General features: G+C 37.6%; 1 protein-coding gene across 7 annotated transcripts in view; it reads left to right on the top strand.

Moving 5' to 3' along the window:
- The window catches only part of LOC108719053, a 121,589-nt gene extending 99,746 nt beyond the window's left edge, over nt 1–21,843 (top strand). For all 7 annotated transcript variants that reach the window (XM_041566206.1, XM_041566205.1, XM_041566203.1 and 4 more), the window contains 5 exons: nt 11,717–11,789; nt 12,801–13,004; nt 15,891–16,088; nt 19,977–20,735; nt 21,020–21,843. In XM_041566206.1, the coding sequence (XP_041422140.1) occupies nt 11,717–11,789; nt 12,801–13,004; nt 15,891–16,088; nt 19,977–20,735; nt 21,020–21,075 (1,290 nt within the window). In that variant the 3' untranslated portion in view covers nt 21,076–21,843. The remainder of the gene's footprint in view (nt 1–11,716; nt 11,790–12,800; nt 13,005–15,890; nt 16,089–19,976; nt 20,736–21,019) is intronic.
- The last annotated feature ends 448 nt before the right edge of the window (nt 21,844–22,291 follow it).

The following is a 22,291-nucleotide window of genomic DNA, read 5'->3' as shown; positions in this document are numbered from 1 at the left end:
CTACTTATTTCCTATTGGCCTTTGATACTGCCCTCCTCCTAGTAATTCATTGGTTGCTTGTGAACTGTAACCATAATTTGAATGGTCATCATTGGTTCATTACTCAATTGTAATGGCAGAGGTTAAAGGGGATCTATCGCGAAAATAAAATTGTGCAGATGGACAGATATGATGGAAATAATAATATTCTTAAATATATTTGTTTACCAAAAATGCTTACTTTTTAAAATAAAAGAAATATTATGGTACACTTTTAGGAGCCTTTCTCTGAGAGCCAGTTCAAGCAATTGCTGAGTGGGAGTGGCAACAACTTGCAGTGATGTCACAAAGCAGTAGCAAAGTCCCACCCTTCTCTACCCTGAATGCAAAGCATCCTTCCAACAACTGTCTTTCCTGGAATCTCCTTCCAACTAAGGTTATTCCCCATGTATGTTCAAAACCTGCTCATCTCAGCAGTCAGCCAGGTTCGGACTGAGAATCAAAATATGCCCTGGAATTTCAGGTACACAGAGGCCCAATCAGCCAACACAGAGGCCCAAACAGCCCACTAAATAGTGATTTTCAATGGCACCTTATAGCAGCCCTTCTGGCATTTGCCAGAACCCACAGATTGCCAGTCCGGGCCTGCAGTCAGCTATGGAGATTTCTCACTTGTATAGGTCAATAACTCCCAGCAGTACACTTACACCAAATTTCTAAAGCATCAGTCTAGAAATCTGCATACTTCTGATTTCAAGGTAAAAATCCCAAAAATCATATAGTTTTGTAAAGTACACATTCCAAGGAATGCAAAATTGATAAGATATGTTTCTGCTCCAAATCACCAAACTGCAAAGCTTTGCTAAATTTAGAGGTTTTTATTATATTTTTGAAAATTGCCTAAAATTATTGCAATTTGCCTCCATTATGTCATCCAATTTCCTACATACAAAGATAAAACATCCTAAATGTGAACACCAGTTTCTCGGCTGACAATTTACCTTCTGCGAACAAAGACTTCTATATGTGCATTATATATCGTGAGACCCCCTAAGTGTATAAAGACCAGAAAACAAAATTACTTATCCAACAGCAGGATTAAGTGCCAGCAGAATTTCGCATTTCATTTGCAATTGGTGTCAGACTTTTTAGAAACATTTTGTGTTCTCTCACTTTAGGGGAATTTCTGAGGAGAAACCTTTAGTTCACCTAAACTATACATTTGGTTCTGCTCTATGCAGAGTTGAAAATGCGATAAAATGCCTAAAAATCACCAAAATTGCAATATAATCACCAAAATAACAAACAAAAGGTATTGCGCAGTACAGTATGCTATTTGCAATGGCAAAACATTTTTTCAGGCAATAAGAAAAAAAATATATATAGGAAGGTCAGTGATCCCAATGTTATTAATAGGGAATAAAGATAAATATATAGGAAGATCAGTGATCCCAATGTTAATAGGGAATAAAGATAAATATATAGGAAGATCAGCGATCCCAATGTTATTAATAGTGAATAAAGATAAATATATAGGAAGGTCAGTGATCCCAATGTTATTAATAGGGAATAAAGATAAATATATAGGAAGGTCAGTGATCCCAAAGTTATTAATAGGGAATAAAGATAAATATATAGGAAGATCAGTGATCCCAATGTTATTAATAGGGAATAAAGATAAATATATAGTAAGATCAGTTATCCCAATGTTATTAATAGGGAATAAAGATAAATATATAGGAAGGTCAGTGATCCCAATGTTATTAATAGGGAATAAAGATAAATATATAGGAAGGCCGGTATTTTTTTCAGAAAAGGTAGGAATCCTATCCGCAACCAAACTCCCCCCCCCCTGCAGCCAGCCTCAGTCGTTTTGTAACTTTTAAAGCTCCATTTCACACAAAATTGCTCCCCTTCTGCAGCACCCCCTCCCTCCCAGAAAGTAATAAGTAAAAAAACATCGGTAACAAGCTCCTTTTCTCACCTGACTCGGCTCCCTGCAGCATCGTAGTTTTTACGTCCTGTGTCCATGTGATGAAAACTTTCTCTCCTTCTGTAACTCCCCCTTCCCTCCCAGAAACGAGGTAGAAGGAAATTAAGGTGGACTTGGTAACAGTGTCTCAATCGCTGCCTCACATTAGTCTGTATGTGACACTGACATGCGCTTGTATTGATGGTTCTGCTCCAGTTTCATTTTCCTGCTTATCTAACCTGGGCGCATGTCAGTGTCACATACAGACTAATGTGTGGCAGGGATTAAGACACTGTTACCAAGTCCACCTTAATTTCTTTCTACCTCGTTTCTGGGAGGGAGGGGGGAGTTACAGAAGGAGAGAAAGTTTTCATCACATGGACACAGGACGTAAAAACTACGATGCTGCAGGGGGGAGGGGGATGAGTCACGGAAGAGAGAGCATATCAGTCTCCTATCTTTCATTACATATTACTTTCTGGGAGGGAGGGGGGAACTGCAGGACAACAACTTTGTGTGAAACTGATGTTTTAAAAGTCTTGCACAGTAGAAAAGGATCATTCCAGCAGCACGAACAACGTATCCTGGCTTCACACAGCTTTTGATTGACAGCTCTGACAGCCAATGGGAGAGAGGACAGATCTGTTATGCAGAAACCCCGACCCGACCTCAGAGCTAGCCAGAGGCAGGTAGGAGAGAAGCAGCTAGGCATGGATTCCCTATAATGACTGCAATATTTAAAAAACTGTACCGTTTTTTAAATACATTATATTTAGACATTTTAATAACTTCATGCAATGATTCTTTTTACCAATTTTTTTTTCCGCGATAGATCCCCTTTAACAGACGCAGCATATAAACAAACCTGCCTTGCAACAAACAATCACACAGCCATGCAGACAAATACTGCAGAAAAGGAAGGAGCAACCTTGTTCTCCCAATTCTTGCACTCTCCTTCTGCCTAGGCTATAACTGAATGGAGTGCCAAAGGGGTGCAACCTTTTCTGAGAATAAATACCGACTTTTCTATATTTTTATCTTTTAATATTTTTGGCATTAAGGATGTCAAATACACAAGGGGGGTTGTGGGAGCACCCGCATTGCTAAGTAAAAATATATAGAAGTATAAGGGAAAGTGCTACTGGCATATCCAAATGGGTCAGTGCACATTCCCTGGGCCCCTGTCTAAGTAATTCAGTAGATATGCAAATGCATGTGTTAACAAAGACAGGGGTTTTTAGTTGCAAAGTTATGATCATAAAGTTGAAAAGCCACCATACCACGTCAAGGTAAACCCCATATGGCGGTCCCTAACTTGTTTACCTACCAGTCATAGTATTGAGGATCCTGTGTCTCTCTGCATAATAGCATTAGTAAAGTAAAAAGTAAAAGTCTGCTGAACCTTGGTTTCTGGAGGGCTAAATCCTCCCCCGCTGCTGAATTGCAGCTTTTAAGAGAGAGTGATTGCCCAAACCAACGCCTAATTTTGGAAAAAATGTATAAATATGGTGCAGTTAAAAGCATAGGGCCACTATTAATTAATAGGGGTGGGTATGGGGGGTGCTACAAGCCACAAGAAGCTTAGCCAAAGCTACAGGCTGTGGAGCACCCACATTGCTAAGTAAAAATATATAGAAGTATATGACATCCTTAACTGACATTAAGGATGTCAGTTGTGTACAAAATTGCAACAGAACCAGCACTGACTTGCGTAGAAACTTATGTAACTTACACATCTAGCAGTGACAGTAGGGTTGCCACCTCACCCCTTTAAAACCAAACACATATGGAATCCACAGCCTGCATGGCTAATTAGCAATTCATTTAGATGCATGATGGAGACTGAACTGATTTATATGCAGCCATGTATCATTCATCTAAATGAATTGCTAATTAGCCATGCAGACTGTGGATTTCATATGTGTTTGGTTTTAAAGGGGTGAGGTGGCAGCCCTAATTGACAGGCAGAGCAGTGTGATAAGGGCAGGTAGGTTTTTTGAACATTTTGTGCTGTCTCCTGGGGGGCTATAATTTACCTAGGAAAACTATACCTTTTTTCAGGATTGTTTATGTTCCACTTCTGGAACAAGATTTAGAGCTCTATATACCAAAAAAATGAAAAAGTTATATTTTTCATGATATAGGGATTTATACCAGAAAAATATTTTACTTTATGCACAAAAATTCAACTTATTTGGAAAGCCTCAAGCTCATACAAATAGTCCCGGGAGTCATGTCAGTTACTAAATAATGATAATAATACATTGACCCCCCAAAATAATATATTTCTGGAAAGTACAAGTTCCATCTCCCATAGACTCCATTATAATCCAATAATTCAAATTTTTAAAAATAATTTTCTATTTTTCTCTGTAATAATAAAACAGTACCTTGAACTTGATCGAAGCAAAATTAGCCTATTGGGTTTATTTAATGTTTACATGATTTTCTAGTAGACTTAAGGTATGAAGATCCAAATTATGGAAAGATCCATTATCCGTAAAACTCCAGGTCCCAAGCACCTCGACCCCCCTATCTGCACAGTTGAAGTCTCTGCAGCACACAGCCCACAATCCCCCTCCCTCTCACAAACTTGTAACCTTTTCTCTTCAGTACCTGAATGCTGCTCAAATTCCCCAGCACAGGAAGCAGTGGCAGATTGACGGCAGACACAGCCAAGTTACACAGTTAAGTTAGCTGCGAGTACAATGTGTGATGTCATATAAGGAAGAGGGAGTGAACACTGTAGTGTTTTTGGGGGTCAGTGACCCCCTCCCAGAACAGGGTCCGTGTGGAACTGAAGGATTAGTACAGGGAAGCTTCTGAGGTGATTATCTCTTGAACTGTACTTTTTCTGTTAACTATTTCTTTGGAAAAGTTTGTTCTATTAATGTGCACTGTTAGATTTGTCAATTTGTTACAAAGGTGAACAACCCCTTTAAAGGTTCCACCCCTTCCTGCTTCATTTTTGTACTATTAACTTATTTAAATGATATTTTTAGATTTTTACTGCTTGCTGCAATATCCTTTTCCATTTAAATTTTAGCTTGGCTTATAGCTTTTTTGTATGATTTATTGGCCTCCTTGTACCTTATAAATGATTTGGGCTGTCCCAGCTAAAGGTGGCAATACACTGAGAGATCCGCTCGTTTGGCAATGTCGCCAAAACGAGCAGAACTCTCCCGGATATGCCCACCTTGAGGTGGGCATCATCGGGCTGATGCGATTGTTGGCCCTAGGGCCCAACGATCGGATCCTAACGGTGGCTAATGGGCAATCAACGAACAGACGTGGCTGCGATCCGACTGGATTTTTAGTCCCGTCTGATCGACATCTCACCGACTTTTGGCCTGAGATCGATTGGGGAAGCCTGTCAGAGGGCCCCATACACGGGCCAATAAGCTGCCGACCAAGTCTGTCAGCAGCTTTTATCGGCCGTGTTTGGCCACTTTAACTTGAAAGCGTTTTAGTTACTCCCTTATATAATTTCTTCTGCAACAGAATCTCAAAGGAGACAATGTTATGGTCACTATTCCCTAAATGCTCACCCACGCAAATGCTAGATATGAGTTCAGTATTATTAGTTATTACAAGAACCAAAAGAGCGCTATTCCTAGTAGGTTCTTTAACAAGCTGGAATAAAAAGTTGTCATTCAGCATATTTACAAACCTACTAGCTTTTTCTGTCTTGGCAACCCCATTACCCGAGTCAATGTCTGGATAATAGAGGTCACCCAAAGCAACAACATGACCCAGCTATGAAGCCCTTTGTATCTGCAAGAGTAGGTGGGCTTCATGCACGTCACTTATACAAGGTCGTTTATATCATACACCAATGACAATTCTCTTAGTAACCTTTTGCCTAGTCAAAATCTCTACCCAGAGGGATTCTATACCCTCACCAGTGCCAGCTATGGTTATTTCTTTAGTGCATGGCTTTAATTCAGGCTTTACATGCAAACACACTCCTCCGCCCTTTTTAATCCCTCTGTCCCTCCTAAAAAGGGTGTAACCATTTAAATTCACAGTCCAGTCACAAGTTTCATCCCACCAGGTCTCGGTGATACCAATTATATCATTTTTAGAGTATGCAATTAATTCTAGGTCTCCCACTTTACCTGACAAACTCCATGCATACATGCATATTGCCAGCATACAGCGGAGGCTACTACTTTTACTTTTGAAATTTGCATTACTTGGTGGAGAATTATATGTTAAGTTAGTATTAGTCTGTTTTCCTTGTAACAGAGGGACCTCCTTAGCTGGTAAACCGTATGCCCCCCTCACTCCTCCCCAGGGCCGCCATCAGGGGGGGACGTGGGAGAGTTGTAGGGGGCCCCGAGGTTAAGGGGGGCCCTGCCATGCCACACTTACTTAATTAGCGGAGACCCCATCTTTCTGAGAGCTGCTGACTTCGGGAAGGCATGGACGTTTAAGGGGCCCTGGCCACCAATTTAGGCAACCAATTTTTTTTTCTCATGTGGGGTCCTAGCCACCAATATTTTTTAATGGGGGGGCCATGGCCACAAATGTTTTTTTATGGGGAACTCAAGCCACCAATATTTATTTTGTTTTTTTTACTGTGTGGTGGAGGACCTGTGGAGTGGGGAGGGCGGACCTGTAGGTGGGGCTTGCGGTGGGTGCAGCCCAGGGGGCCCAGGAAATTTTGTCGTATGGGGCCCTGCGATTTCTGATGGCGGTCCTGCTCCTCCCCCATGACCCCTTACTAAACCCACTGCCCCGTCTACCATAGCTTCCCCATAATTCTTTCTCACCCCCCCATGCCTAGTTTAAACACTAGCACAGTGGACCCCTTCCATTGAGGTGCAAAGCGTCTCGACTGTATAGGTTGTACCCCAAGGAAAAATCAGCCCAGTGCTCTAGGAACCCAAACCCTTCCTTCACCGCACATTTAGCTCCCTAAGCTCCTGCTGTCTTCCTAAACTTGCACGTGGCACGGGCAAAATTTCCAAAACAATTACATTGAAAGACCTTTCCTTGATCTTAGAGCCTAGATCCCTGAAATCACTCTTTAAGGTCTTCCTTCTACCATTGATTTTGTCATCAGTACCGATATCGACTGATAGTTAGGTCGTGCCCAGCCCCACCCAATTATTTGTCTACCCGATCAACCACATGCCGAACCCTGGCACCAGGTAGACCGCAAATTGTTCGGTTGTAGCGATCCAGATGACAGATTACCCTATCTACTTTCCTAGTAACTGAATCCCCAACTACCACAATCTGCTTGGGCCTGTCTCTGCTCTCCTTCCCACCACTACTAGAGAAACTGGTCACCTGGCTGTTAGAGAGATCAGTCCCATCTAATATTGCCAATCCAGAGTTCACACTCCCATCTTCTTCACACAATCTGTCAAATTTGTTGAGATGTATAATCTACGGGTCAGTGACCCCCATTTGAAAGCTGGAAAGAGTCAGAAGAAGTCAAATAATTAAAAATATTCATATGAATAAGGAAAAAATTAAGGGAAATTGAAATGTTGCTTAGAACTGACCATCTATAATATACTAAAAGTAGAACTATTGCAAAAATGGCCTAGATTTTTTTAAACATAACCTCATGAACAAATACAACGCATTAAAGGGGTGTTTCACCTTTAAAGAGAAACTAATGTGAAAATGGAAATTTAATATAAGCTTCATCCTACTGAAAAAATGAACTTTCTAAATATAATCAATTAAAATTTTTGTACCGTTTCTGAAATAATTGTTTATCTTCACTATCCCTCTCTCAGCATATGTTTCTCTTCATTCTGTCTTCATGCAGATTTTCATTGACAGGTAGATCCAATATGTGTTTTTATGCTGGGCTGCTTTCCTAGCAGATGTACTAGAGCTAACTCAAAGGCACAAATCCGGCATCTAGGGAAACAACATTACTGGTGATTTTAAAAGAATGAGCTCTAATAATTCTGTGCAAAATTAGTCCCCCCCCCCCCAGGAAATTTAAATTTTCACAATAGTTACCCTTTAATGGTGAACCACCCCTTTAAAGTTTTTTATTCGTTTATAAGATTGTTTAAAAAATCTAGGCCATTGCCCTAACTTTTAATTGAAGATGTAATTGTAGTCCCCACCTTAAATGCATATTTTATTTTTTCAGTGCACCAAATGGACATTCTTTAAATTACATCTCCATCTCCAAGGGAAAATGGTATTAAGGCATAACTACAGTTAGATCCATAAATATTTGGACAGAGACAACTTTTTTCTAATTTTGGTTCTGTACATTACCACAATGAATTTGAAATGAAACTCAGATGCATATGAACTGCAGACTTTCAGCTTTAATTTCAGTGGGTAGAACAAAAAGATTGCATAAAAAACTAAAGCCTTTTTCAACACAATCAATTTTACTGATTGTTTTAAAATAATGAAAATATCATGTACTGTTGCTCTGCACTGGTAAAACTGATCTGTTTGCTTCAGAAACACTACAATAGTTCATATAAACAAGCTGCTGTGTAGCAATAGCGGAAATTGAAAAACGGCTATATGACACAGGTTAACTAATGGATAAAAGATAACACTATTAGACAGAGCTTATTTGCTATCTGCTGTGTAACCTGAGCCTTTTCTCTTTTGAATGGCTGCCCCCATTACTACACAGCAGCTTATCTATATAAACAATATTAGTGTTTCTGAAGCTAACACAGCAGTTTTACCAGTGCAGGGCAACGCTGCATTATATATATTATAGATTATATTGCTTTAAAACACTTTTATTTTTTGACGTTACTGTTCCTTTAAGGGTGGCTAGTTTCATGAGCATGGAGAGACCCTTTGACCGAATGTTGTCTGTTGTCAAAATCTTCCACATATACCCCCCTCCCTCAAATCAACTCCAGGGCTTTTATCTGCTTAAAGGAGAAGGAAAGCTACGGAGGCATTTTATTGCCAATAGATTAGCTGCAATAGTGCAAGCTAGAATGCTATATTTATTCTGTAGAATGTTTTACCATACCTGAGTAAAAAGCTCTAGAAACTCTGTTTGTTTAGGATAGGAGCTGCAGTATTAACGTGGTGTGACATCACTTCCTGCCTGAGTCTCTCCCTGCTCTGGGCTCAGATTACAGCAGAGAAGGGGCAGGGGAAGAGGAGCAAACTGAGCATGCTCTTGCCCAGGGCAATGAGGTTTAAGCTGAAGGCAGGAAGTCTGATACAAAAGCCCATGTGTACATAATAGAAGGAAAGAAATGCAGTGTGTCTTTTGACAGGGGACTCAGAGCAGCACTACTTTGGGGGTTTACTGGTATATTTAGATGGACCTTTCTGATAAGGCTTACTTATTTTTTTAACTTTTCCTTCTCCTTTAATTGATAATGACATAACGAAGAAATTGTCCACACCTGCCCATGAAATAGTCTGTCAATTGTCCAATTACTTTTGAGTCCCTGAAATGAAGTGATTGTGTTAAAGAAAGGCTTTAGTTCCTTACATTTTTATGCAATCTTTTTTTTCAACCCACTGAATTAAAGCTGAAAGTCTGCAGTTCAACTGCATCTTCGTTGTTTTATTTAAAATTCATTGTGGTAATATACGGAACTAAAATTAGAAAAAAGTTATCTCTGTCCAAATATTTATGGACGTAACTGTATATGTAAATACATAAGGGGACCATACAATACATTTTCTGATGTGTCCGTCACCAGTAGAACTTTCAGGAAGATGCAAGGGCATTCTTTGAGATTAGAAGGTAGGAGGTTGCATTTTAAGTTGTAAAAAGGATTTTTATTGTCAGATTTGTAAATTACAGGGCTGGATACCTTTTTAGAAAATAAGATAATAGGTTACTGAAATAGCTCTCGCCACAAAGTTTATTCAGGGACTGGTCCCATTGAATTTTTGGAGTGGGGTAATGTAGTTTTTGCAAATTCGAGACTACTTAAAGGGATCCTGTCATCGGAAAACATGTTTTTTTTCAAAACGCACCAGTTAATAGTGCTACTCCAGCAGACTTCTGCACTGAAATCCATTTCTCAAAAGAGCAAACAGATTTTTTTATATTCAATTTTGAAATCTGACATGGGGCTAGACATTTTGTCAATTTCCCAGCTGTCCCTGTCATGTGACTTGTGCCTGCACTTTAGGAGAGAAATGCTTTCTGGCAGGCTGCTGTTTTTCCTTCTCAATGTAACTGAATGTGTCTTAGTGGGACATGGGTTTTTACTATTGAGTGTTGTTCTTAGATCTGCCAGGCAGCTGTTATCTTGTGTTAGGGAGCTGTTATCTGGTTACCTTCCCATTGTTCTTTTGTTTGGCTGCTGGGGAGGGGGGGATGATATCACTCCAACTTGCAGTACAGCAGTAAAGAGTGATTGAAGTTTATCAGAACACAAGTCACATGACTTGGGGCAGCTGGGAAATTGACAATATGTCCAGCCCCATGTCAGATTTCAAAATAGAATAAAAAAAGAATGTTTGCTCTTTTGAGAAATGGATTTCAGTGCAGAATTCTCCTGGATCAGCACTATTAACTGATTCATTTCTTTCCCATGACAGTATCCCTTTAATATGTGTGTTGTTTTTTCTGTCTTCCTCTGGATCATCTAGAAGTCAGACATCGCTTGATTGAAAATGTTTAACTTGTGGACATGTACCTTTTGTTAACCTCAACCACTATGTAACTATGGTTTTAGATAATGTCTGAAAATAATCTGTTTTAAAACTTGTTTACGTAATTACTGGTAGTTATGCTATCTACAATTATCCTTTGCCGCTCCTTCAAAGTGTAAAATAAGATTTTTATCCTGCAGTTCAGTATGATTGAGTATGATTTTCCTTTTAATACCATTACATCTTTTTAGAGCAGCTTTTCCAGACAACGTTGACTGTGTTTAATGAAGATGAATGTATCCTCTTGATGGGGGACAGGTTGATTTCTCCTTTAACGAGCTAATCCAACCAATTTGGTGTTGCCAGTAAACAGTGTTGTGCAGTTACATGCATTCAAATTAGCAAAATTACAAGGGTACCCACATTTTTGCACAGCCAGTTTTTCACATTTGGTTTAATTTCATACAAATTAATACTGCTTAACTAAAAATCTTTGTGCAGAAAACACCCCAGTACTCAGATGTTTCTGGGAAATGAAAGACATACCACTGTTATATTTTTTGTTGAAAGTTGAGTAAATTATTATGCAGGCTGAGAAGGGTTCCCAAACTTTTTCATGACTGTATTTTCAGCATACAGATATTTGATCTTCATTTTAACAATATTGATAAAGGTGATACAATTTTGTTTATTATTTTTATAGGTATAGGATCAGTTATCCTGAAACCTGTTTATCCAGAAAGCTCCGAATTTATGTGAAAGTCATCTGCTATAGGCTCAATTTTAATCAAATAATTCAATATTTTAAAACATATTTCCTCTTTCTCTGTGATTAAAAGACAAAACCTTTTCTTGTTTCCAACTACGATATAATTAATCCTTATTGGAGGAAAAACAATGCCATTGGGTTTATTTAAATACATTTTCAATATATTTAAAGTATGGAGATTCAAATAATGGAAAGATTCCTTATCCGAACCCCCCCCCCATTGGTCTCAAGCATTCTGGATAACAGGTCCCATACCTGTAATATTATTAATAATAATGAATGACGTTTAATAGTAAACATCTGACACCATATGCATTTTGTAGTCTATTGTATATTTGTTTTTTAACTTTATTTTTATTTATTGTTTTAAAGAAGTATATAGTTTAGGTGTTTTATATTTGTTTTGTATCCTAATACAGACAGAAACATCCGATTCATACAAAAAGGGCAAAAAGCGTGAATCCAAGGATAGAGAATACTCGGAAAAGAAAGGTATTTGTTGAAGGACATAGTGACAATGCAACATTGTTTTAATGCTAGGATTATCATTTTGTTGGTTTAGCTGTTCTGGGTAAGAATAGCAGCTAACATTAGGTAACAAATCTGTTCCCATTCTTGTCAAAAAGAACCATCATGGGTATATGATGTGTCGTATGGGGGCCCATTTACTTAGCTCGAGTGAAGGAATAGAAGAAAAAAAACTTCGAATTTCAAATGGTCGAATTTAGCTACTTCGACCATCGAATAGGCTACTTCGACCTTCGACTACGACTTCGAATCGAACGATTTGAAGTAAAAATCGTTTGACTATTCGACCATTCGATAGTCGAAGTACTGTCTCTTTAAAAACATACTTCGACCCCCTACTTCGCCACCTAAAACCTATCGAGGTTTTTTAATCGTTCGATCAAATGATTTTTCGTTCGATCAATATTCGAAGTCGAAGGATTTACATTCGACCCTATGTAAATCTGACCCAAGGTGTCTGCCCCAAGGTTCTTGTATACCATAACTTGACAGTTTCTATTGATCTACAATATGGGGGCACTAGTTGTAGGAGCATAAAGGAACCGGTACGATTAAATTTAAATATAAATCGTCAATCCGCCACTGACTGCCATGTCCCAAATTTCAAAAGATTAATTTGGCAGCCGATACTGTTTTTCTATGAGAAGGTTGTTAGCTAATGAATATTCTCAGTAATTTTTCTGGTCAATCAAACAACTGCTTCCAGATTTTCTTTAATTCCTAGCACTAAAGCTGCGGTCTAAAAGTTAATTCTTAAATGTTTTGAAAATGGATATTTCATTATTTCTGATATATGGCAGTTGAACTTGAAGTTCTACCACAAAGTAATTGATTTAACTAAGAATGGTTCATTGATTTCTTTATAGAAATGTTGTAGAATGCATGTAATCAGCAGTTTGTCTCAGCCAAGAGAATCCACAAGTCAGTACTAAGCAATATTTTTTTTTTTTTTTTAAAATAATTTTTGGCTTTAAGGTCATAAAAGCAGAAAAATGAAATCTTTGTGGAATGAAAATCAAACATACTCTGCTGCTATTGCTTCCTGCTCAGATGAGGTAATCCATCCAGACACAGATGAAAATTCAGCCTCAGGAGAGGAATTCAAAGAAAGATCAAAAGCAAGGAGATTGTCTTTGGATATTTTGTCTTCCTTCACTTTGTTTTCCGAAGCAGCATCTGGTAACAATTGACATACTGGTTAATAATTTCATATATAACATTTCAGTAAGGACTTCTATGTTCTACTTCTAGTATGAAACAGAGCAATATGCTACACAACTTTTAATATAATATGTCTCTGTGCTCAGCTGTAGAAGCATAATGTTCTGTAGACCAGATTAGTCAACTATTAAAGTCTAAGGGGGTTCAACCCCATCACTTGTATTATTGGACACAGTGTTTCAAGGACTCCACCCCTTCATCAGGTGTACAAAAAAGTGTTTATCAACTTAACTGCAATAACAAAATATATCAAAATAATGTATCCACTGTATCATTTACTGCAGTGCTGTCTTCTGTGGTACCAAGGGCCGAAATTTTTCCAGCCTACGCGGTGAAGGGTCGATAATGGAAGCCAGTGTTGACCACTCCCTGATTTTAAACCACACCCACTTTAAACCACACCCATGTTACCACAAGAGCATGTCCACACCAAAAAACCAAATGGTTGGTGCTCACTGCAAGGATATCACTTATCACTCATATGTGAAAAAAGTTGTCATATTAAGACATACCCTTTAATCCATATGCCTCCTCTTCCCCTTGGATAACACAGCACCCCCAGCACATGAATAAACACCTTAGGGGCCCCAGGGCAGGGGCCCCAGGGCAGACGCATGCGCAGTATAATGAAAAAGCCGACTTTTTTTAGTTAAAGTTCGGCTTTTCACTCTAAAGCACATGTGCAGCCGCGCAAAGAAAGAAGAACCCGGAAGAGCAGCACTCTGTGGTGCTCGCTGGTATAACCCCTGGCTGGTGCAGTTTTCTGCTGATAGGAGCACCAACCCGGGGTTTCAGGTAAGTAAATACAATCACTTGGGGGTGCCTAACATTTGGCAACCCCAAGTGCTATAAATGACTATCCTCCTTTAAAATAAGTCATAAAAGTAGATAAAGAAAACCTAGTTAAACAAATGAACATTTTTCATATTCGATCATTTATTTATTGAAAAAAAATGATCCAATAGCATATCTGCTTATAGCAAAAGTAAGTGAATCATGCAGCAACTGCAACTAAACTTTGATCAGTCCTGCACTTCGACTTCATACAGAACAGCTTTAACTTTCGGTCTTTTCACAACATTTCAATTGGATGAATGTCAGGACTTTGACTTGGCCATTCCAGAACATTTACTTTATTCTTCTTTCACCATTCTTTGGTAGAATGACTTGTGTGTTTAGGATCGTTGTCTTGCTGCATGACCCACTGTCTCTTGAGCTACAGTTCATTTCCTTTAGAATTTATATAGTTATATAGTCTTTTAGTTCATAATTTATTGTTCCATCAGTAATGACAAGCCATGCAGGACCAGATGCAGCAAAACAAGCCCAAACCAGATTCTTATGCTGAAATGCAGTGTTTTTCTTCTCAGCAATGTTTTTTGGGGAAGAGCAGTGGCTTTCTACCCTCACATTTGCCAATGTGAGACAGGCCTTCAGTTGCTTAGACGTTACATTATTTTTTTAACTAGGTTTTCTTGATCATCTACTTTTAGGACTTGTTTGAATATCAGATTATGTTTTAGGCCACATTGATAAAAATATATATAGAGAGTTTTAAAGGGTTCGCAAACTTTCACGCACGACTATATATCTGCCGATGCACTGGGCACAGGCCAAGGAACCATCCCCGAACCAACCTATATACATATTACATGTTTTTGTGTTGGGATCAGCAGGCCACCATAAATTTACCATTAAACTTCACTTATAATTTGATTGGTGCGTGTTGTTTACCTTCCAACACTTCATTTGTAATATTGAAGTGTAAAGTTTAATTTTTAACCTTTTGTTGTCTTTCTAAAGCAGCTCTCTCGGGGGATCACCGAGGAGCAGAATCCCTGAGTTTCATTAATGGCAGCAATTACATTGAAAAAATTGTTGCTAATACTTCAGAGATGCTGCTGAGAAATGTATCAACTAAATGTTGCAAAATTGTAACAGTTCAGAATGTGCATCTGAATTACTGAGCTGCCAGACATTGACTTTAAACTTAATGGGGTTGTTCACTTTAGCGTTAACTTTTAGTATGATGTAGAGAATGATATTCTGAGACAATTTGCAATTGGTTTTAAAAAACGTATTTGTAGTTTTTGTTATTTAGCTTTTTATTTAGCAGCTCTCCAGTTTTTAATTTCAGCTATATGGTTGCTAGGCTCCAAATTATCCTAGCAACCATGCATTGATTTGCATAAGAGACTGGCATATAAATAGGAGAGGGTCTGAATATAAAGAGAAGTAATTAAAAGTAACATTAACAATATGCAGCCTTACAGAGCATTTGTTTTTAGATTGGGTCCTTTCAGAGCTGAAAAGAATCAGAAGTAGAAGGCAAATAATTAAAAACTTTGAAAAACAAACCATGTAGACCAATTGAAAAGTTGCTAAGAATTGGCCATTCCATAACATACTAAAAGTTAACGTAAAGGTGAACCACCCCTTTAAATTTTGGAAAAAGGAAAAAAATGGAAAGAAATTGAAGAAAGTCTTTGTTTCTGGTGAACAATCCAAAAGCGACTGAACTGAAAAAGTGTTTGTAAGATGAACAGCCCCTTTAAAGTGGAAATATTGTTTGGTGTCCTTATTGGTTTGACTCATTATTCCCTTTGGGACTCCCTAAATTCAACTTGAAGAATGTGCTCCTTCGCCAGGCATGCAAAGTAATGTTGCTCTCCACAGCCTGTAAATTCGAGCAATGGATTTGATTTGTTTATTTATTTTCCTTTACAGTACAACTGTTCTATATACTGTTTATGTACTGTATTATAATTATAATACTGTATTATAATTATTATAATATGATTATTTAATACTGATAATCAAAATGTATTTTTCTATTTGAAAAAGAATTTAAAAGTCAAAACAGAAAAGCAATACAGGATAAACAACAGGTATCCCCATGCACATCTGTCTCTGTCAGCGAAGAGATAGAAGAATCTTCATTTGATACAGAAGTACCAGAAGCAGATGATGAGAATAAAAATATTAAGACTTCAGAACAGATTCAATCAAGACCTGCCTGGGTCTGCAGGACCAAAAGTACTGGTAAATATAACAATTCAGTCAGCATTGTGTAAAATGACAAGAAATTGTGGGTTTATCACCTTTAGTGTGGTATTTCATGTTGCCTTTATAGTTATAAAGTATGTTCCATAAATGTCCAGTATTTTGCAGTAATGTAAAAAAACCACAATGCCTTCAGGCAACCAGTCACCATAAGTGAAAATCTACATTAAAATCCAACTTGCTGAAATTGCGTTTTAACTAATTGTTGTTTTTGTAGTCATTGCTTGCATTCCATCCTGCATTATAATTGCTAGAGGTTGACAACTTTTTGCCACAAGCCATGGTGAGCAACTGAATATGGCACTGCAGGTCTTATCGCTTTAAATGAAATTTTCAACTGCCATAGCTGGTTTCAAGACATAAGGGAAAGGGTTAAATATTTAACCCCTGATTTAGCCAATTTAAACATTTAGAGAAAGGAAGTTTTACTGGTTGTTTTTTGGGGGGTTGGGGTTAAAAGAAATTTATCCTTATCCACAACGGAACGAGGCAAGGGTGCCCATTATCCCCCCTACTGTTTGCCCTAAGTAAAGAGCCCCTATGCCAGAGAATCAGAAATCACAGTATAAGATCACCCTTTGATTTTATCCTGTCTATAACTTGCCCTCAGACATCTCTCCCCAAACTGCGTGCCACACAGGAATATAGAGGGCTATCTGGATATAAAACGAACGACTAAAAGTTGGAGGCACTGCCAATTAACATTCAGGGCCCTCTGCTTAAAGTACTAAATCTCAATTTCCCATAAATATGGCAAGATCAGGCCATCTCATATTTAGGCATAAAGATAACCCTATGCTACAAAACTCTGTACCTAGCAAACTACCCAAAATTAACAGAAACAAGAAAGAAAAGACCTATTTATTTGGCATAAGTACAATCCATTGTGTTTTGGCTGAATATCAGTGAAAATTAATGTTGTACCCTGCTTATTATACCTGTTTGATACCCTTACTATAGCTTTCCCCAGACGCAGCATGGTACATATACAAAGAACAATAATGTGCTTTATCTTGGGAAACAAGAGACATATGATAGAAAGACAGGTATTGATAGCAGCAAAGTCAGCAGGATTGGCTGTCCTAGGTACCATTAACAAAATGGGCTTTAATAGAGAACATACACCCAGGTGGGGTCCCCCTCCTGCTCCCTATGGACAAAGCAGAAGCAAACACCCTTTACCCTCCCCTTGGAGGCCATGAGGCACACAACTAGGTGCTGAAATAAAGTAGCAGCCCAAGTAGGTTAATCAGAAAGAATCCTCACTAATCCCACTAGTAGGAAACCCAGAATTTCCCATGGGGTTTACATCCCCCCGTCAAAGAGATACTGAAAGAAGCCAAACTGACTCAACTAAAATCGCTTTTTAAAAGCTCAGATGGCAAGATGAAAACATATAGTGAAACAGTAGAAATGGAGGGAGCAACTCGAGTTTCTCAATATGTGTATTTACAAGTGAGACATTATGAACAGTCCTTTTTTCCAGATCTACAGTTCCCACCAGCTCATCCCATTGTGAAACTATGTAAGCAATCCCCACAGCAGAGAGGTTTGATTACAGGCTAGTATTACACTATCAATATGATAGATATCACACAAACTCTGCATAAATATATGAAATGATGGAGAGAGCCCTTGGGTATAGAGATTCCACTCCCCAGGTGGAAGTGAATGTGGGAGAATGCAGGGAAGACATCAATATGTGCCTCTATCATGGAAAACATATATAAAGTGATGATGGGTTGCTATCACTCTCCATTACTACGTTATAAATTGTTTCCGTATACCACTATATGAACTTGTTGGAGACACATGTACTACACATGTTTTGGGGGTGTCACAAACTGAATAAATACTGGGAGATGGTCAAGGGGTATCTAGAGAGGGTTACCATGGTAATAGTAAAACTAGACCCCCTGGTATTCATTTTAGGCGATAGATTCCCAAAACTGAGGAACCCATCCCAAAGGATGGCTAACCATATATTTACGGCTGCAAGGGACCTGATTGCAAGCCCCCAGATCCCCCAAAGAACAGGAATTTCTGGATAGAATGAGATTTGTACAGAGCATGACAGCATGACGCAGTGGATCAATTTGATAACATGTGGTATAATTGGGACCTACTTGTCCTATAACTGGGGACCCATCCAAATCAGGGGGAGCAGGAAGTGACTAGGAAATAGAAGGAAAGTACAGGGCAATAAGCTTGGGACAGCTTGGAAAACCGAGGGTGTAGCAGGGACATGAGAGAAAGGTAATAAATGTTTCTCATTACTAATAAAAGCAGCTGGAAGCCATGTACCGGCACAACATATGTATGTATGGAATTAATGTCCCAAAGTATAAACAATGTATAATATGCCACACATTTTCGATGATGTTTTCTGTACTATGTTTTGGTTTTGGAAGGGCAAATTGTATGTTTGAAAAAGAAAAAATCAGCCATGCGACAGAACAATTTTAACCTCTGTGTTTAAAGTATCAGTAGGAACTGGACCTCTAAATATAAAATCAGTTCTAAAATGGAAGCTCCAGGCAGGCAAGTTTCTTTACTTACCTTTTTAGCCAGTGCCTATAGATATTTTACAATGTTATTACAAACTTCAATGATACAGAATGGCCTGCGTTTTACATGAACAATTGTCATTCATAACAACTCTGTTATCACAGGCATTTATCACATTTACAGGGGCAAGTACACAATGTGCCCTGCATAGTTATGCAATATGCCAAGCTTTAAAAGTGTAAGTGTATGGACAAAAAAATTGTTTAATGGATTTGAGGATTAGCCACAAATCATAAAACTAGCTAAATGAAATTTATGAACTATATATACAGTAATTAGGTATATATTAGTAATGCTTTCTGAGAACATTTCAGACAACAGTTTTGTTGATTGCATCAGATATGACATTAAAAAATATTTATTTTTTTGTTCACCTTTGTGTTTCCTTTTACTATGTAGTGTAGATGGTTATATTCTGAGACAATTTGTAATTTGTTTTTATTATTTATGATTTTTGAGTTAAGTGTTGCAATTTCAGCAGTCTGGTTGATATGGTCCAAATTATCATAGCAACAAAGTATTGATTTATCTAAGAGACTGGAATATGAATAGTAGAGGACCTGAATAGAAAGAGATAATAATAATAATAATAATAATAATAAAAAGTAGCAATAACTTGATAAATATTAGATTCTTGTTTTTTTAGATGGGTCAGTGACCATTTGAAAGCTGGAAAGAGTCAGAAGAAAAAGTCAATTAAACCAATATAAAAAAATAGAATTCACCATTCTATAACATACTAAAAGTTAATTTAAAAGGGGGTTTCAACCTTTCAACACTTCTTTCAGTTCAGTTGTTTTCAGATAGTTCTCCAGAAAGAAACTTTTTTCAGTTACTTTGTATTTGCGTCGTTTTTCTAATATTGAAGTTTAAAAGTTAATTTTAATTTTTCGCTGTCTTTCTGAAGCAGCTCGGAGAGGGTTGTTGACTCTGTAAACCGTTCTACACTGATTCATGTATTGATACATTTCTTATCTTTTCATTTGTCAACTGTTACAATAGTTGCTATCAATTAAATTAAATTCTTTACAATTAAATGAAACAATTCAGAATATACACTTGGATTACTGAGATGCCACACTGCAATGCCAAGAACAGGAACATTAATAAAATGTAGACTTACATTTTGAAAAAAATGGAGAGTGATTGGAAAAAAGTCTATTTCTGGTAAACAATCTGAAAACAACTGAAAAAAAGTGTTTGGAAGATGAACAACCCCTTCAATTTGATAGTGTTTATGCTTAAAACTGGCAAATCTAAATGCATCAATAATTCTGGTAAATTTTGTGTATTTTTTAGGCTACAGAAATACTAAATTGGAATCACTGTTCGCAAAAGATGCATCTTCCGAGACAACATCAACTCCATTCAAATGGGGTTCAACTTTTACATCTTCATCTGCTAGCGCAAATATAAATTCTGCAGATGAAAAGTCAAAAAGGAGAAACTCTACAGATCTTCTATCATCCTTTACCTTGTTTAATCGGGGCAGCACTGACCAAACACTTACCAGTGATCCGCTATCTACATATTTTTCCTTTACAGGGAAGATTCTGAAAACATTTCCAAGTCAATTTTCAGATGATAACTCTAACAACTCACATAAAGGCAAAGATAATTGTGAAGAAAAAGACCTGGATGCACATGAAATAGATTTTTGTGCAGTTGATTCCTCTTGTTCCATCAGTTGCGATATGGATGCAGATGTAACTCCAGTTAAAGATAAAATGTGTATTTTGGCAACCCATAATAATGTAAGCCATCCTCTGGGTTATATAGAGAAGACAAAAGAGACTAACCAAATCAAAGCTGTGCAGTGTGCAGATTTCCAGTTAGATACAGATGAGCAGACAAAGAAAGATGAGGAATTGTGTAAAAAATCTTGTACACGATATCCAGATATTCAGGATTCCACTACCAGCACACCACAGGCAAACAGTGCTCACACAGAAAGCACACCACTTACTCCAGAGCTGCTTCAGCTTCTTAAAGGCAAAGATGTGAATCTCATTATTGAAACACTGAAAACCATTTCTCCTTTTTATCCTGCTCTACAAAGTAAGTTTCTTAATAATAATAATATTTGGATAACTCGTCGTATGTATACATACCTTTAAGTGAGTGTAAATGTGTTTTTTTTTCTTCAGTCATCCTAAAATTAAATGTAGGATGGATATAATTTTCTTGCAGTATTACCTGACTTTTAGCACAGCACATATCGTTATACTTGATTATATTTAATATTCTACTTTACAGCATCCCATCACATTTATTTCTGCCTAAATGGAATATTGCCAAAACCAGTTTAAAACCTCCTCTTTTTTTTTTTTTGTCTTATGCAGAGGTCAATCTTGAAGAGTTGGCAAAAGTTATAAGTGAAACTGGAGCATTAGAGTGATGCATTCTGCAAGAAAAATGAATTCGACACAATGCAGTTCTTAAACAGTACCATTTATAACAGAGCCACAGTACTACTCTGGGTGTCAGAAGTCTGACCATGTCTTCAACAATAGAATTTTCTTTCTTCCTGCAAGATGTTTGGTGCCACAGAATATGGCAGTAAACCTTTCGAAACCTACCTTTACAAAATGGCAACAAGTTTCAGCATTGGCTTGTTTGTCAGATAATGGTGGCTTTATAGTGCCCAAGATAACCTGCAATTTGTACATATTGAGCCACAACATAAGCCCTGTTTTAAAGCTTCTTGTCTATCCATGCAACTGTAGAAACATGAGGGCAAATAACACATTATCAGAAAACCATGTTGCTGCCTTGGAGACAAAACTCTGCATTGCACTTAGCTACTGAGTTATGTGTGTAAGTGCTGACTAGGTTGAGTCCTAATGTACTGTGCTCAATGTTTGGAATATACTTGGCCTGGTGTTGAACTAGACCAATAATGCAGTTGTGGAAATAAAGCAATTCATTTTTTTTTATATTCAAATAAAAACACAAGCTTGTAAAAATACTGAATCTCTACAATGCAGCACACAGAACATCTAAATTGTGATGTTTCATGTCTGAAATCAAACCCATCTGAGATGGTGATAATGCTTCATGAGATTCTCTCAGTCAAGGCTGTTTAACATTGTACACTGGCAATCTAAAATTGTTTTTGTCGAGTGTGAGATAACACTTTGAAGATCTAATAAATATCTCACAAACATCTTGTGTGTTTTTATAATGGTTTATGTCATTATGAATGAAACAACATTTCTATGCTTTGTCACACTCCGAGATGCATTTCTGCTAGAGGATCACAGGAAGAAGGTAAATGCATAATGAAAATCTGACTTCTGTACTGTAAGATTCCATCTCCTAGATTCAGTAAAACTGACCCCCTATAATAACAGAATCCTTTGTGGTAGTACTGATGTAACTTGTGAAGTCAATTTTTAGTTTCCTGCTTGTTGAAATTTATGAAGAGATAATTACACTGCACAAAAAAAAACTTTTAATGAAATGAGTTACATTTGTATCTTGTAATTACCATCATAGGTGCTTATATTTTTTATTTTCAACTTTTTCTACATGGTATAGAGCACAGCTATTAATGAATACATTTTGCTAAAAATATTTTTATGCATAAAATTCTGCTTCTCACTTTCCCGTGT

This window comes from Xenopus laevis, chromosome 6L, assembly GCF_017654675.1.
Source record: "Xenopus laevis strain J_2021 chromosome 6L, Xenopus_laevis_v10.1, whole genome shotgun sequence".
Classification (NCBI taxonomy): Eukaryota; Metazoa; Chordata; class Amphibia; order Anura; family Pipidae; genus Xenopus; species Xenopus laevis.
Note: the sequence above shows the minus strand (reverse complement) of the source record. Positions and strands in the feature narration are given on the sequence as shown.